This window comes from Mya arenaria, chromosome 4, assembly GCF_026914265.1.
Source record: "Mya arenaria isolate MELC-2E11 chromosome 4, ASM2691426v1".
Taxonomy (NCBI): domain Eukaryota; kingdom Metazoa; phylum Mollusca; class Bivalvia; order Myida; family Myidae; genus Mya; species Mya arenaria.
The window spans coordinates 25,690,622-25,709,365 of record NC_069125.1 but is presented as its reverse complement, the minus strand read 5'-3'; the positions used below and the strand labels follow the sequence as shown (position 1 = coordinate 25,709,365).

General features: G+C 33.8%; 2 protein-coding genes across 4 annotated transcripts in view; one reads left to right on the top strand and one right to left on the bottom strand.

The window, feature by feature from the left end:
* LOC128231426 (citron rho-interacting kinase-like) overlaps positions 1–9,851 on the bottom strand; it is a 52,510-nt gene extending 42,659 nt beyond the window's left edge. For both annotated transcript variants that reach the window (XM_052944240.1, XM_052944241.1), the window contains exons 1-8: positions 9,764–9,851; positions 8,382–8,621; positions 7,476–7,651; positions 6,853–6,933; positions 5,313–5,476; positions 4,462–4,555; positions 1,343–1,552; positions 126–279 (exon numbers count right to left, since the gene is read on the bottom strand). In XM_052944240.1, coding sequence (XP_052800200.1) covers positions 126–279; positions 1,343–1,552; positions 4,462–4,555; positions 5,313–5,476; positions 6,853–6,933; positions 7,476–7,651; positions 8,382–8,592 — 1,090 coding nt within the window. In that variant the 5' untranslated portion in view covers positions 8,593–8,621; positions 9,764–9,851. The remainder of the gene's footprint in view (positions 1–125; positions 280–1,342; positions 1,553–4,461; positions 4,556–5,312; positions 5,477–6,852; positions 6,934–7,475; positions 7,652–8,381; positions 8,622–9,763) is intronic.
* A 5,066-nt stretch (positions 9,852–14,917) lies between these two features.
* The window catches only part of LOC128231463 (serine/threonine-protein kinase PrkC-like), a 48,395-nt gene continuing 44,568 nt past the window's right edge, over positions 14,918–18,744 (top strand). For both annotated transcript variants that reach the window (XM_052944322.1, XM_052944321.1), the window contains exons 1-2: positions 14,918–15,007; positions 15,271–15,325. In XM_052944322.1, the coding sequence (XP_052800282.1) occupies positions 15,316–15,325 (10 nt within the window). In that variant the 5' untranslated portion in view covers positions 14,918–15,007; positions 15,271–15,315. The remainder of the gene's footprint in view (positions 15,008–15,270; positions 15,326–18,744) is intronic.

Here is an 18,744-nt window from a genome sequence, read left to right as displayed (position 1 = left end):
CTGGCTTCTTTCTAAAAATACAATTGTATCAGGTGACAAAATTTGATATTCTACCATTTAAAAGTACATGTAGCATAAAAGGGCAAGCATACTATCAAAAAGATTTCATTCAAAAATGCCCTCACCAGTTCTGATCCTATCCCAGTTGGTGAGTTTGAAGAATGGATGTTTCCTTATTGCAGCATAATCCAGCCTCTTGTTCGTATCTTGAAGAAGGCCTCCCATCAGGCTTTTGGCCTCTGACGAGATGAAGGGAGAGCTTGGATACTTCAGACATGCCTAAGAAACATAATAAAATCAGGTTTAGTTACAATAAATATATTAATAAAAAACATGTTTCCAAATAGTAACATAATAAATCTTTATGCCTCACTCTACTGTAGTATCTCGGTCATCAGACTGTTGGCCTCCCATGAAAAATCAGCAATGTGATTACCTGGCAGATGAAGCCTTAAATCATTTCTGCATGGGGTATGGGTGCCGCTTCAGGCACCTTACCACAAAAGCAAAACTGGCTCTGAGAAGCATGTTGAGGACTGGCATCAAATTAGATGCAAACTGGAGAGTCTATACTAACAACAAATAAAGTTACAACTACAAATGTATAAACAACCAGTTTACTCTTTTTAATCATTTAATTTATATATTTTTTTTTTTGGGGGGGGGGGGGGCCCTGAAGGCATCTGAAATCCACAGACAAATCTATCTCTGAATGTATGGAGAGCTAGGGCACTTCAGCCATACATGGGAAACATAATGATTCGATCTGGTACCAATATCCTATTTAAAAAAAACAAGAGCACTGTAGGATCAACGCCAAAGTTGTTTTTTCCGGTGAAAAAGGCGCGTAACTGAACAATTATTAAAGCCAGATTTATAAGCCTTGCTTCACATGTCAGTTTTGTCTCTGGCAACATGGGTACCAAGTTTCATTTGAATATATCATGAATATTATTTGAGCTATGGCCAGAATTAAGGTATTGCACACCAATTACATTGCTGTCCCTGCAAACGTTGTCAATGACATCAAAGGCTTTACAAAACCTCAACTTTTTCTGATTAAATAGACCATTCATTGCTTATTGGTGCCTGATGGCAGGGTAGTCCAATCTCCCATTCAGCTCCTGTGGTGGTTACAAAGGGCTCTGATTCATGCCCTTGTATTTGAGATAAATAAACAACTGATTAACTTACAAAGTTGCTGTCAGAGTAAGTATGTGTATTAAAATTTAAATTTCAAAGCATTTTATAAATCAAAATCATACAATATGATCATCAAAAAAGTGCATACAATCATAAACTTATCACACCTGTATGCATGGACCTTGATCAAATTAAATACCTTATAATTCATGATGTTTGAATAAGTAGCAACCATGGATCCTGACTCGTCAGTGAATGGAGTTTTCCCGAACAACATCTCGTACATACACACCCCAAGGGACCACCAATCTACTTCTCGACCGTATGTATTGACTGTGTCACTGTTCATGGCGTTAAGCAACTCTGGTGAAACATAGTCTGGCGTACCAACTGGCATTTTAGAGCTTACCTGGGAAAAACAATTATAGGTACCATCTTATCAACAAACAAACAGCAAAATAATCAAGATATTAACATGAACTCTCTGAATCACAGCAATGGTCAGAAATTGGATTCAAACTTTAACTTGCAAATTCAAATAACCTTGAATTAATACCAGAATAAAATACAGTGGAAACTCACTAAACCGGACAAGGTCCGGACTGGGCAAAATTTCCGGTTTAGTGAGGATTCCGGTTTAGTGGGGATTTGATGTACGGAGTAAGATTACTCAAAATATTCATTTTGTCCTCTACGGACAGTTCAATTCTTCGACGTTTAGACGTAAAATAAGACATGATTAAATCACATGCAAAAGTGATAGACATAATTAAACATTTCTGCGTTTTTATTATCATCTTTTTACAAGTCTTAAAATCAAACAACTCGCGTAATTTAATGCTTGTTATGTATGTTTGATAGTTTAATTAACGCACCGCTCTAATTTGATTCAATCATAAAAGTCTTAAGATAATACAACCCTCCAAAATGATCACTTAATAACCGTTTCTAATTCTTTATTTTCTGCAACAAACAAATTAATTTTTCAATCAATTTTCTTTTCACAAGTTTGATTATCGTTTGAATATGGCGCGGCAGTCAATCCACAGCGCAATCATCATTATCGATTAACTCAACATCACAGGTGCAATATTTAACGACGAACCGGCTGTCAAAACAATGTGACACGCGATTCGCGAATTCCTAGAATACTGATAGAATTAAATTACTTACGCTTACATGTTAGTGTTAACCGTTAGCGTTACGTTGAGCTTTTTTAATACCGTCCTATTATTGATTTTTTTTATATTACTAGTATAAGAATCTAGTTAACTTTGCATTGACTTATCAAATGTAAAGTGGATTAATGCTTTAATTTAATCTGCGTGATAAGTATAAACACTTAAATGGTGTTCGATTGAATAGACCAAACAGGGGATATACAGTGCTTTAAGACCAAACTTGTGCACCCATGTGCAATATTTATACCACAAAGGGCAGCTTAAAAAACTTAATTTGTAAAATATGTCAACATTGGAGCAAAAACATGCTTTACATATATAAACAGGACATGATATAAAAATGGGGATCACAACAGAAATGGAAAATATTAGGCTTTATTAAACAGGTATGGGGAGTTTTAACTGGAACCTCCTCAAATATAATTTTGCAATTCTTTCATGTTGCATTTTCACAATTATGTTGTTCAAAACTGGTGATTCTAATGCAATATTCATGCTTATTTGTATTTTGATAAGATAAACAGAAGTGAAACAGGTTGATCCATAAAAGGGGCAATTTATTAGTGGGGTGAAGCGTCCGACGGTTTCTAATTTACCGACTTATCTGTGTCGTAATTTCAAGCGTTCGGATGATGTAAACAGTGGAAGAAAATATTTTTTAGATAAATTGGATTTAAAACTGTACTTGTAGTGGCTTCCTCTATGGAAATAGGAATGTGAGTGGTCTACCACACTTGTCACATTGACAGTGCATTTGTGGAAACCCAATCTGTCATCATGGAGATATTTCACCTCAGGGTCATTTATGCAGGTAAATATTCTGCAATTATTTGGTAACCATAATCATTTCATAGCCTGTTTACAATTACTGATTCAGTTTGGTACTGTAAATAAATGTGTAAGTAACATAGTAACAGGTACTTAAAAACACTGAGCTTATTGTATCAAATGTGCGACAGGTGGTTGGTGATTTAACTTGCAATGACCAGTCAGAGGATAGTATCAAATGTCAGGGACAGTATGGTCGACATATCTAATCAATTCACCACCTCAGAGCCACACTTGCTCGCTCCCGTGCTGACACCGCTCTGACCGTTAAGTCTTACGTTGAAAGTCTTCGGCAAGCAGCTGTACAATTGTTCATTGATATCAAAACAGTAGCGGCATCGCATTTCTAAGTCAACACTTTTCATGTGGATCGAAAGAAATAATTTAATCCTCTCTTTTCTTCTGTTGTTGAGAAAAGCACCAACTGTGTCAGTCATTTTTAACGTTGACAGACTATTTAACGTTGACTCTAACGTAAATCCTTAACGAGAGTTTTGAACAACCGGGCCAAAATCATTTTGACATGTTTTAACATATATACGTCCGGTTTTGTGAGGTAAAATTACATTGACAACTATCAAATTTTCTCGATTTTTTGTCCGGTATCCGGAATTCCGGGGTTCCGGTTTTGTAGGGATGTTTTTACATTGAAAATAGAAGGGAAAAACCAGGACTCTGAAAAAAGTCAGGTATCCCGAGGATTCCGGTTTTGTGGAGATCCGGTTTAGTGAGTTTCCACTGTACTTCTATTGCATGATCATAAGATGTTATAGTTTTATTAATTTATTTTAACATAATAACAAGGAAATTTATTTTACTTACAACAGAAGTTAGGATTGACCAGTCAAGCTTCAAGAAAATTTGAATGTTGCCTAGAAGAAGTTGAGAATTTAGAAATTTACAATTTGGTGCTGAAATTCAGCACAATTTTCAGTGCTTAAACATACAGGACTTTTTCCCCAAATGTGAAAAAACATTCTGATTTTAATGTTTGATAAATAAAAATAACAATAATTTTTAAGAAAATTTGAACAATTTGAACCCCCAAATCATTATGTATTGAAAAGTTATCACATAAATTATTTTTTTATCACATTCTTTTATCTTCTATTTCTTAAGAGCATTCTTGTTCATTTCTACGCAAAATTGGAATTCCCAATTTTAATCAAAATGACACATTTCCTAATCAGAAAATCCCTAGACACATTCCTAAAATAATTAAAAATACCACATTAAATATTATAACAGCAAAAAAAAACAACCTTCTCTAGCAACAGCTTTCTATACAATACAAGATATTCAGACTTACCGTTCCAGCCGCAGACAACTTGGCAGCTGATCCAAAGTCTGCCAGTTTTATATGGCCTGTACAGTCAATTAAGACATTTTCAGGCTTCAGGTCTCTGGATTGGGAACAGGAAGTGATAAAGCTTGATAAATTACTTTCAATTGTTGGCATAAAATTCAGGCTTCAATTTCTTGAAAAATCATCAAGTGTAACAAGCTTAAGTTTTTTATTTGGTTAAGCAAATTAACTCACTTAAACTTGATTTTACAGAACATAAAATGGTTTATCATGATTATCCTAAATTTAACATTCTTCAAAACTTATTAAAAGGAGAATATTAAACATTTCATACCAAACAAAAATAATGTGTGATCCTGTTTAACGGACTAAATATTTTTTGAGAAATTTGGGCAAGTTTAAAAGGACTTTATATTGTTTGAGAAATTTGGGCCTGTTATAAAGGCTAAAATATATGCCAACTTTATCTGTTTTTCTAAATTTGAAATGGGCATACACCAAACTCAACACATAATAATTAAATTTAGTCAGATTGATACAACTTGCTACCCATTTCATGTACTATATTATTAACCTATTATTGCTATATGTATTGTCAATTGTTAACATACATACCAAGTTTCATATGAAAATATCTATACGAAAATCTGCTTGACAACAACAGTACCAGATTACGCCAATGCAAACATAAGTTAATATATTTTTCTGCCCAATTTAACAATCAAAACAAATAATACAGCAATATGCAGAAGTAAATCTTTAATGACAAAATAACACTAGTCAATTTAAATCATACACAAATCTGAGCCAACCTTACCCAGGGCTGGGCTGGCAAAGTGAATGAACATTCTTACCTGTGAACATATCCCATCTTATGTAGGTCGTTTGAGGCGAGGACAATCTCAGCCAGGTAAAAGCGAGCCATTTTCTCCTCAAAGATGTCATCATGTCGGGATAAAAGGGAAAGAAGATCACCTCCAGCGTGGAACTCCATTATGAGGTAGAGAGCTAGGCTGTCCTGGAAATGATCATCAATTGGGTTAAAAAAAGGTTTAATTGAATAATTCTGGGCCATTTTGTCCTCAAAGATGTCATCATGTCGAGATAGAAGGGACAGAAGATCACCTCCAGCATTGAACTCCATTATGAGGTAGAGAGCTAGGCTGTCCTGGAAATGATCATCAATTGCGTTAAGAAAAGTTTCATTGAGATAATAAATGGCCATTTCTGGACAAAGATGTCATCATGTCGGGATAGAAGAGAAAGGAGATCACCTCCAGGGTGGAACTCCATTATGAAGTAAAAACTTAGCTGTCCTGCAAAGATACAGGAGTGGTCACCAAGTCAAGAAACTGCAATTGACTTTTTGGTATTTTAATGATTGTTTTAACAATACAATGCTAAGACAGGAGCAAAAATATAATAATAATAAACACATATATGAACTAAAATTTCTGAGAATAAAACATTTAATGCCAGAGTTAGTGCAAGAAATGGATGATGCTATAATATGCAGAGTCTGAGAACAGCATTTTTTGGTATTTTTCTCAATATTTTTCATTCTCTTAAGCTTTCTGCTCAAATGTTCTATAAATTTACACTCAGGTGTAAAAATAACATGCAGAATACCGCTTATTTACATGTTTTTGTTTGATGTTCAATTTAAAGCTGCCATTCACAAAGACTTGTTTTTCTTACATCGAAAAGAGACACTCCCAAAGGCAAATTGAAAACATGAAATAACGACATTATCTCAGTAAGTGTTTGATATGGAAACATGCTAAAAGCTGATCAAAAGAACTGTATTAGTGGAGTAACTTGACAACATTTATATTGTTAAGATATCAATTACTGACTTGTCAAAATCTTATTTAAGATTAATTATATAAAATATAACTTTATAAACTTTAAAGCTGAATAATGGTCTTTTAGCACATATGAAAAGAACGCCATTTTGACATCATTGAATTGAAGCGTGTTGCTCCGCCTCACCTGTTTAAAAACATAATATAATTAAGCAAACTCAATGTATGTAAATGAAATTTTGCACATTACGAGAAAAGATTCTGGAGATATCTTTTGTATGAATAACCATAATAACAACTTTTATCCAAATGTTTCATGTACAGTGCATATTTTTTAATGGGGCAAAAAAGGTTTGGTTAGGGTTACATCCTTTCAAAAACAGGTAGGGTAGGTAGGCTTTTTTTTACCAACAGACTATAAAACGGTAGGGTTGGCGCCTATTTGGTAGGTAGGGTTGTGTAACCCGAACCAAATGTATTTTTTTTGGCCTGGCCCTCTTACATTTGATTATTAGTATTATGCCACAACAATGTCAAAATCAATCAAGCACAGCAGAAAAAGAGAAAAATATTTGATTTGATATAATACCTGGAAAGCATAGTGAAGCTTGGTGATCCAGGGACTTGTTGCTTTGGCCATTATGTCACGTTCCTCCTCAAAAAACGTTATCTACAAGAAGTATATCAGTAATTTCAAAATAAAGACCACATTTAGATATACAGAATTTGTTTTCCCCGATAGCATAACTCTGGCACATAGATATTGTTATTTGATTGTTAAGTTTTTTGAAGATTAATGAAGATAAAACTGATGTCAGGGAACAATAGGACCAGATGACATTTCTAATGAGATTAATGTCCAATATGTCTAATCTAAAAAATGAATTGTTTGTGACAATAAAAACTGAGTTATGTTGTTTTTTCAAATCTGTTATGGCAAAAACAAACTGTATACTACAAATGTCGTTACTGGGTTAGGATTGTTAAATCTTCATTTTGCCTTAACACTTAAAAATATTTTTCTCTCATAAAAAATTATGTTTTAATCTAACCCTGAGGTGGTATTCAATATTGGTCTTAATTGAATCTAGAAACGATGTAGCTAATCAGATTACTAGATATAAATAATGGACCTATACAATGAATGGAGCTGACGATGTATGACCATAAGATTGACTTAAGTCGCATTTTGAATACCACCCCAGTTAGTACCTCTGGCTGGGAAAGAGTTTCGTGTTTACGGAGTGTCTTCATGGCATAAACTGTCTCTGTGTGCTTGTCCCTGACCACCTGTACATCTCCAAAATGTCCCCGCCCAATTATGTCCTTCACTTCAAAGTCTGACACTAGAATGCGAAGCTTTCGTAACTCGTCAATCGTCTTTCCATCTGAAATAAATCATTTTTGAAAATCAAAATATTACGAAGTAAATTTTTATGAGATTTAATTTTTTACATGTGAAACAATATAGCATGTTTTTAAATTTACACTCACATTCCAATGACACATCTGTACTACAAACAATTAATAATGGAATTTAAAAATCAAAATCTACACACAGTGTTAAATTGTAGGGAATAAGACAACAAATAAATTCATTTAGTCATTATGTCTTGAAAAACATACTTTTCAAAATAATTCCTCATAAAAAAAACAGAGCCTGTCTAAATAGACACAAAGAAACAGTAATGTCAAAAGATTAAGTTACATTTTTGTAATGTTCAGGAAATAAAATCTTGCAGTTTTTTTCTGACCCTTTTAAATATTTTTTTTAATATTTTTTTTTTTTTATATAATATATATATATAGGATTGTTTAATAAAAGGTTTGAAAAAAAGTTGAACAATATATAACTTTTGTAAGTATTATTCCACTATTGCCAAAAAAACTCTTCCTCTCTCTTCACCAAAAACAAGCAAGAATAATTAGAAACTGAAGTTATGCACGAATATTTGACAACAAGGCTGTTCCCACAAACACTCAATTGTGTAGAAAAAATAAAAGATTAAACAGATCAGCATCAGGTTACAATGAACATCAACTACAATGCACGGTACTATATTTAAAGTTAATTTTACGAACGACTGACATGGATATATACATAGGAAAATGGCTTACATTTTGCTACAAAGGCGGCCACATGTTTGTTGGTAAGAAGTCTGTATCTACAGCACTCCTCATACAGCGTCAGCAACGCATCCGTCAGTCCTTCTCGTGAAAGAAGGGATGTACTGATTTTCCCACTATCGTCGTAACAGTCTGTGTGGCACTGCGCAAGCTCATCCAGTACCGCTATACGAGCCTCGATACTCTCATCAGTGACTGACATTGTCAGCAGTTATGCTACCTTGATCACATCTAATAAGAGGAACATAATGTCTATGTAGTGTTTAAGCTAAAGAGTAACAGGAGGGTGCTGCATTCTGTCCTTATTTAAAGACCTCTCAACATGTGTTTCTTGTGGCATTAGTGACAAGATTTTACTAACACATATTTCATAATTTTCAGTGACTAAATAATCCAAGTTTATTTGAAACAACAACATCCAAACATTAATATCTCACTACATAAAAAAGTATTGACATTCTGAAATATTATTTCTGTCAAAATAAGCAGTATAGCATTTGACAAGGGAAATTATGGCAACTGAAAAGTTGGTCAACAGTGTCGAGGTTATTATTCACTCGACAATTTTTTTAGCCAAAAAGCCCGATGATTTCATCGCCAGTCACTTTCTTAAAGCAAATATTTTCGTAGCCTGGTCAATTTTTCGTCACCACACTGTTGTTTGCCTGTTTAAACTGAGAGGTGATTAAACACACATGTTGGACCACTGTCTCCCATGTTGTTATTTAATCAAATTTGTGGGCTAGTTTTCAAATTGAACAAACTGACAAAACCGCCTCAAGAAGGGGGTTTCGAAAGTTTCATAAATCTGTTTTGGTTTTCACAAAATAAACGATTAAACTGATTCTCATTTTATTTGAAACTGTCACAACAAATACACAGTTTGTGAAGCCAAATTAAATCTGAAATAATGTACAGTATTTTATTACTATTTAATTATGCACCAGTCATTAATAACCAAGGCCCCCCCAGGTCCGGGGAATAGCGGGGACTTTCGGTCCAGCCAAAGTCTCCTCCCTGCCGGGACAATCTGCTGGTAAAACCCCGCCAAATGCCCCCGCACCCAAGGGACTCTAGAAAACGCCAATTTCCCCCTAAATTTGGCATGAAGACAAAACCACCGCAGTCACCCGGCACTGCGGGGCCACCTGAAAAGTAAAAACACGGCCCATTTACCCGGCTATCCCCGGTATACCCCCGGACCTGGGGGTCCGTGGTTACAATTGACTGGTGAATTATTATCAACAAAACGCTTTGGAATTGCCTTTGGTCATTCTTTTGAAAAACAACAAAAACATCTAGAGTCGCATTCATTGGGCGCAGGCAATTAAAGATGTTTTATATAAAAGGTATCAAAACAGCGATTTACTTACAAACAATACGATTTTTAAGTATCTTGTTGATATTTTTCTTTTAAATTTTCCGCATTTTGGCGTTCATAATAATGTTAGTTGTAGAAACAGCTTTTCGTTTAAGTAAGTAAAAACGTGCCTATCAAGAAACGGGATCAACTCGTAAAATTCTCAAAATGGTCATAAACCAAATAATTTCTTAACAAACTAGTATGTAGAGCTTACATAGCAATATGGAATTTACAATATGCAGTGGTTTGGCATTAAGAAGGACGAAATCCCTGCAATGCATGTACAAACCAAGTAGTGGGTATTCACGCGGGCCTTACTGCAATTTATTAGTTCTACATGATTATCTGAGAAATGTATCCGATTATATTATTGAAAAAGTTATTGCATTTGCAATATCTTATAAAGGAGAAACCGATTAAATATATGATAAGCCATATCTTGTGTTTAGAACAGCACAAGAAAAGACAACGCAAACTGAAAATAATATGGTGGACTTCAGTTGTCAGCCAAACAGGTAGGTGCTGAAAAGTCTTAGAAATAGGGGTTGAAAAATCTTTGGGTTGAAAAGTCCTGCTCCCAGTTGTCAGAGTTCTCTATATGCAGAGATGCCCCATGCTAATGATAACGCAAATAACTCTTATTTAATATGTTGTACCGTGATAGATTAACTACTCGTTAGTTCCTAACAGTGAATATCAACTTATAACTTATGTTATGCCCCCTACCCCCTACCTAACGTCAAAACAACTTTCTGATTATTTTGTCTTCAAAAATATCAAGTCCACCATTAATGAGATGTTTATATCATTTATGTATTTTGACTTGTGGCCATTTATTCATTAGAACAGCATGATTATCTGTAGAAAATGTAGATTCACTTTAGAGTAAAAGTCATTCACTTTTTCACGTCCCATGGCAGTCCGTGCTCATCATTAATTCAATTAATTCAATCAATAATGGTTAATGTTCAATAATTTGGAAAATATTTGCACCCCATTGGACAAACACTCTACATAGTATTTTTACATCAACGTACGTAAGACCATCTGTTACTGTGAGTTAAATATAATAAATCCTTGTCTGTTATGTCCGCAAATATGGTACGTTATAAAGTTCAAAAACAAAATATGAGTGAAAAAATAATTCATGGTCCGTAATGTCCCGAAATTAGTCCGTAATGTCCCGAAATATGGCCCGTAATGTATTGTCCATAATGTCCGTGACCTTCTATTACAATCCATTAATCTTTGAAAGAAAATACTGTGACCTTGTGTTTCGACGATGCAGTAATATAGGTTAACATTGTCTGATAGTCAATCACGAAATATTCCGAGTTTTCGGAATGGCCAATTTTTAAGTAATGACGATTGCCTGTAATTAAGAATTAATTAATCGCCTGCAAACTCACAAAATTAAATAAAATTGAAAGCTATTGCTGTGTTTCAAAACATATCGTTTTTTTAAAAAGAGGTACGCATTTAAAATAACCAATTGAATGGTTGTTATGCTGACGTCATTAGAAATGTTAATAAATGTCACGTCATTTTTCCATTCACATGATATCTTCTGTAAAAGTTCGTACTTTAATGAATGTTCGCAACATCGTGCAAACGAGAGTCACAACTATTGCATTATAGGTTAATGTTACTTTCTCCTAAATCGTTGTTACTATAATTCACTTATATATAATTACTGCAATGATTTAAATTACTGCAAGCTTTTCTGATTCTTGCGTGGTGGCTAATAGATATTCTGTAGTCCGCAAAATAATACTTCGGAACATCTGCATGCGCCTTAATAATTCTGTACTTAAATTTGAAACGTTACTCGAAAATCATTTAGCGCGTTATTGTTAATTAAGACACGGTTCCACAAATCTTTGTACGAAGAAATTGTTGGTTTCGAATAAAGTTTAGTTAGTTTAGTCATTTAGCCACTTGGAATGCCAGTGGAATCATGTCAAGCGCAAGTTATTTAAGCCACTTGCTGGAAACGAATAACATTCAAGTGTGTGGCCTTTCAAAGCACTGGCTATACAGAGCAAATTTGTCATTTCTCGATTCTATAAATAACAAGTATATGAGTTATGCCTTTTCCGATCCCGACCTAGATATTATGTCCCGAAGGAAAGTGGGAAAAGGCGGTCTTGCTTTTCTTTGGAAAAAAGACATAAACCACATAATATCGCCTTTGGAACTTAAAATAGATATTAATGTCAATAACTTTGACATTCGGAAAGGATTATTGGTATACAAATTATGACAGCCCCAGATCCATATATCTTTATCATACAGGTCTATGTACCATGTAAAAACCATCCAATGTCTGTGTGTAATGGCTATCTTGAAGAGCTAGAAAACATTGCAAGTAAATATAATGATAAGGGAACACTGATTATTTTAGGAGACTTTAACACTGAACTCCCTTCAGAGAGATGTATATACACAATATTAGGATCAAGGGGAACACAATTGTTAGATATAGCAAACCGACATAATCTCAAATCTTTAAATACAATGTCATTTTGTCAGGGTTCGAAGTTTAGCAATGTACCTTTTAATACTATAAGAGAAACGCTTATTGACCATATTTTTGTATCAAAAATGGCACTTGATTGTTTTACATATTGTGAAATTTTAGAGGATCATGCAACAAATATTTCTACCCATAGGCCAATAATTTGTAAACTTAGCATTCCAAGTAACGAGGGCCCTCTTCCTACTAAACTTGGGGGCGTTATCAACTGGCACAACGTCAAACCAAACAATATAGATAATTATAGGAACTTTCTAGAAAACAGCGAGGTCCTGCGTCTTGCGCTAGAACTACCCATCGTTTCTACATCAGATATTGACAATCTCTATTCGGGTATCACTGTGATAATAAATCTAGCCACCGACTTGTTTATCCCTAGAGTAAAATTTAAACCGCATATAAAACCATATTGGAATGTAAGTCTAAAAACACTTCACAAAAAGATGGAAGTTGCGCGGGCAGCTTGGGTAACCGATGGACAGCCCCGCGACGTCACTTCCGGAAGCTACAAACATTACAAACAATTAAAAGCAATATTTCGTCGAACTCACCGCCATGAAGTTCTCGCATTTATAGAAAAAGAAGAAAACCGGTTTGATAGTGCCGCTGATCTTGATAACAATGAATTCTGGAAATTAGTTAACAAACACAAAACAAAAAATAACTTTACACCCGGCTTTGAAATGAATTTTGATGGCAATAAAGTCTCAGACCCCGAACGTATTAACCATGGCTGGAAAACATATTTCTCAAAGTTATACTCAGTGAACGGAGACAATTCTTTTGACATCGAAAACAAAACGTATGTTGAAAGGGAACTGAACGACTTAACAAATAATACACTTCAAGGGTGCACACAGTTTCCAAGAATATCTATCGATATGGTTACAACAGCGCTAAAATCATGCAAAAAAAGAAAAACTTGTGGATACAACAATTTGTTTTATGAAAACTACATCCACGGCGGAAATCACTTAATTAAATGCATAACGAAATTGTTTAATCATATGATACAATTATCGCACACTCCAACAGAGATGAAGAAGGGCGTGATTACAGTTCTGTTCTAGGGAGGCAACAAAATAAGATCTGACCCGTCAAGTTATAGAGCTATCTCCCTTTGTTCTACTATGTTAAAACTTTTCGAAAAGATCGTTTTAAACCTTCTTGAAAAAGACGGTTCTATACAGTTAAACCCCTATCAAGGTGGCTTTCAAAAGAACGTAAATTGTACTATGACGTTATTTATGTTACGTGAATGCATTTACTATGCCAAAGAAAATAACTCGAAACTATATTCATGTTTTCTTGACGCCAAACAGGCCTTCGATCATACTTGGCTATCTTCGCTTCTTCTGAAGTTGTACAGAACCGGAGTTGATATATTTCTCTATTTAGAATATTAAAATCGTTCTTTGAAAATAGTTTCAGTTGTGTCAAAACCAACGGATTTTCGTTTGAATTTTTCCCGATCCTACAAGGCACTCGCCAAGGCCAATGCTGTAGCCCGCAATTTTATATCCTCTTTATTGATGAATTACTACATAAGATTGACGCCTGCAACAGCAGTGGAAGGTTAGTGGTAAAGACTCTTGTTTTGGTATGGTAACATAAGCATGCCTTTTTCGTAGCTGATAATTTGATCGTATGTTCAATTGTTTATGAATATTGTTCGCGAAGGTAATGTGACAAACCATCACTGTTTATTCGCTATAAATTAAAAGTTACCTTTGCATTTTTCTGCGATCACCTAGAGGAATCGAACCGACTTTAATCAAATGTCTATGAATTGAAACTGTTTTGGTTAACCAAACATAACCCAAGCAGCTCCATTTTTTATTAACATTATTTTTCATAGACGGCACTATGTGTATTATCCCATACTATTCGGATAACTATTATTACAAATGTCGCATGAACGAGAAATATATATCTAGCTAAAATTAAGTGTTTATCTACCAAGATTGTATTTTAACGCCAAAGCACTTTAGAGATTAATTTAATTACTTGGCTAATCTTCTCATTCCATGTTCCATTTGCTTTAAACCAAGTATTCATTATGTTCAACAAAGTTCAAAGAAACATGCATGTCACTATACCTAATGTTTGGTTGAATTGGACTGCATTGTATTAAAAAATATTCCGTACTGAGAGGATGTACAAGCCATTGTTTAGACCAACTTAAAATATCTTTAAGACCATTATTTAGGGTAGATTAATAAAAGTGGAATCTGAAAATGAAACTTTTGGTGAGCCATCATCTGCAATGAATCGCGTTGAAATTACAAGAGAATCGGCAATGTCATTAACATAAATCAGAAAAAAGTAACGGACAAAGTACAGACTTTTGAGTTACATCTGCATCGAGATTGTTAACTTCAGACCATGAATGTCAAACAATGAATTTTAAAATGTAACCTAGGCGACAAATAATAAGCAATCCAGTATTACACCGTGCCCTCAGTTCCATACTATTTTTCTTTTAAAAACCTTTCTGCCCCTTTCTGCTTTGGAAATATGAAAGACTTGAATACTTTCGCAGTTATGCTAGTGTGGTAACCGTTCAGTAAAATAACGGGGGAAGTAACGCTGTGTGGAGTTTTGACACTGGCCGTTTCTATATAGGCCGTTATAACTCATATTTTTGGGTTTCCATGTTTTTCCAAAAAATAAAATAAAATAAAAACACAATTTTAAGTTATAAAATCGGAAATTACAGTAAGCGTGACCTAATTTTGCACTTAATTATTTTATTTTATGTGTCTGAGTTTCTCAGTTTCTTAGACATATGTCTAATTTACTGAAAATTTGATGTTTACTTTATTCTATTTTCGGTTTCTTAAAGTTTTAAGTCTACTGTTAGTGTTAAACTTCCCCAATTATGTCAATATTTCACTTGCATGTAGTGGTAACTTTTATAGTGTTTGTTACCATCTCGTTGACGTAAGATTCTTGTGTTGAAACTCTTGTTGATTTTCTAGGACAGCAAAAATGTTTCATTTGGCAAGTACATTGAATGCTGAAGGATGGCATTAGGTAAGATAATTTAGATATCAGCTAACAAATTAATGTCTGTTACAGGCCCAACTGCTTATGAACTTTTTTGACTATTCCAAGTACAAAGTTTAAAAAATATATGTTCAAATATTTCTTTGGGCATACAAATTATATATTGTCACATACTGTTCTATAAAAATACTGTTTCACAATTTGTTTAACTTCCATCTTGGTCCAGATTAGTCTAAAATAATAGACGTGTTATACGGGATTCTTCCAATCCCTAACGTCTAAACGGGAATGTGCAAAAAACGGGGGTGTTTTAAAAATATTTCAATTGTTTTAAGTGAAGTATTTTATGGTTGAAATTGATCATAAAGACTTATATTCATATTTTACCATGTAAGTGAAATGTTATTTTGCACTAAACAAGCATTTAATGCTATTTTGCACTAAACAAGCATTTAATGCATTAAAACAAGTTGTTTACCTTTCCAATAAAACGAAAGTTGACTGACACAGACAACAATTATGCGAAGGGGAACAACTCGATACAATCGTAATAACTCGGCCTCCTCCAACAAAGCTTCAAGATAGACCTCGTTATACAATCGTAACAACTCGGCCATGGCCGAAATGTTCCGAGCGATTTAAAACTGTGCCCTAAAGCCTTGCAGGTGCCCTTCATGTATATATCGTTATGTTTTGACAGAATGAAATAAAGAAAGCCGTCAAACTCATAATTAGAAGTTGGATATTTATTTTTTATGTACGGAACTAATATAAAACAACATTATCTGGTAATATTTCTTGTTTATATGATATTTTATAGACGCTATATGCTTTAACCCGGAATCCTGATCGGAACAACTACCCACTTTTGATACTAAACAATTTGTACGTGAAGGATTTACCATATCAAAAATCTAAAAAAAATCTGTCAACGTACAATTATTTGGACTAGGTCCATATATGTGTCAGTCTGAAAAGAAAGGTTTACCTGTCCGCTACCATTCTTGTAAACCAGGGCACTGATGCTGTACATACAACCATCTGGCTCAATTGCCCCAATTCTGAGTACAAACTGAAAATTCCATTGATTCAGAGCCGTTTCGCTGTTTCTATATATAGATTCTGTGGGGTCTGTCAACCATGCGGATTGTCTTTAGCCAATGATAATGAATGAAAAGGCCTAAGAGCTGTGGGACCACTGTAGATGTCATTCATCGCAGGTTTACTCGAGGCTCAAACTCCCTTTTGGCTTCTAAATTCTGTTTAAGTCACACTTGGGGATGAGATGGGGTCAAGCCATAATGCAGCATTATAGGGTGCGGGCAGACCTTTATAAATTCAACAACAACAACAACAAAAGGGCTATAACAAACACAAATAAAATTAGAAATTCTGTAAACAACCGGTCTGAGACATGAGCCCAGCTTTTCATACTTCTTGTATAATTTTTGACTGGAACATATAACGCATATTTGTCTTTAACCTTCAGTCAGTTGAAATTCCAACATATGGCGGTGATGAATTTTCTTGCAAAAAACAGTATTTGTCCAACAATTAGTCTCAAACAGAATTCATATAGGAGATAAATATTTAAACCAGCATAGCTCATTTATTTATGAATATATGTCTTTTAAGTTCTGTTGGTGTTATACTGATAGGAAAATATTTCCTTAATATTTAATTTGATTTCTTTTTAATGTTCATGCAATATTTACATTTTAGTCCTTTTTAGGTTTTATTTTAAAACCCTATATACTAGTGTTGTGCCGATGATCGATTATTATCGACAGTTGATCGGAAAGGCCTACATCGGTGACAATTGATAGTAAAATTTGAACAATTGATTATAGAAACAAGGGACGTAACCGCTACTGACTTTGTAACCAGTAAAATAGATGTCATGAAAATATGTTTTGTTTCTGGTTAATGCTAGTTAATGTTAAAATGTTAAGGTGGTAATATGTTAAGTTATCTAGTCATATTCTTCTCAAGTCAGTAAGTCTAAATACAGTAATTAATTACAAAATTTCTTTTTTAATTTAACTGCTCAAGGATTGGTTCCCAACTTCTTATATTTGTGGTTTAAAAGTGATTATTAAAACATGTAAACGTTTACTTTTTACCATTTAAGAATTAAGTTTTCTCAGTTTTCTGAAAGAAATTGTTCTTTTAAAACATAAATTTTTTAACTTCTTGATGTACTTGTAACTGACTGATTATTAAAAAGAAATATCTTTCTCTGTGTTCATTTTACACAAGTATACAATACTGAATGTAAGACAAAAATAGAGCCTGTGGTCTTATGTTCTGTAATAGTAACTTGTAAATACTAAAGGATAGTTGTGTTCTGAAAAAATAATGTAATTTATACAAATAAATGTACACACAATATTGTAAGGGAACATTGGATCTTAAAAATGATGCATGTACTGTATCTGTCGACCAAAGATAATTAAATAACGATTAAATCGATTAATAATCGATCATTGATCAGTTTCATAAACCGATTATCGATAGTTATTTTTCTGTCCAATACCCAACACTACTAGATACATTGAATAAGAAGGGACAGATATATGGTATCTAACTGTCTATCAATATTTAACATACATGTTTTTCTAATTATCTGAATAATTTCGATCCTACAATCATTGAAATTAGACTTTTGGAATACATATACTATAGCTTGGCATCAAATTTTTGAACTGCTATATAAAATTCAGAATTTGAGCAAGCCCGGAAGACATTTTATCAGTGCAGGGCTTGCGGGCTTGTGTTAATTTTGACCACAGTCCTGGGAAACTCTTAAGTAAATGATATATATTTTCAATGCTCTTTTTCATTTAAGAATATTTAGTTATGTCAATCTAAGTCCTTTTTAACATTTAATTGGACTAGGGTATTGGACTGTGTGGTTATGCGTTTATGTCCTGTGTCATCTCTGTGGTGCATATGATGTAATATTGGTCCATCTTTTATGACCAGTGCCATAAGACTGCGAGAATAATATAATTATGATAACCAAATGTATTGTTTGAACTAATTTGAACAGGGATTTTCATAACTAAATGTGCTTGATTGTTTAGAATTTGGCGATTATCTTGTAATTTACTGTTTCATATAAAATATGTATTTCAAGAAATGGAACTTGATTGAATATTTTATAAATATTGATAAGTATTTATATATATATATACCCTGTGGAGGGTGGTATATTAAAGTTTACACAATTAATTGTTCACACTCACTTAAATAGGACTATCGAATATATATATAGACCTGTGGAGGGTGGTATATTAAAGTTTACACAATTAATTGTTCACACTCACTTAAATAGGACTATCGAATATATATAAAACTTTAATATACCACCCTCCACAGGTCTACCTCTCGGAAGAACACTTACACAATATTATGATTTATCCCCCAACACCTTGCCCTGTAAA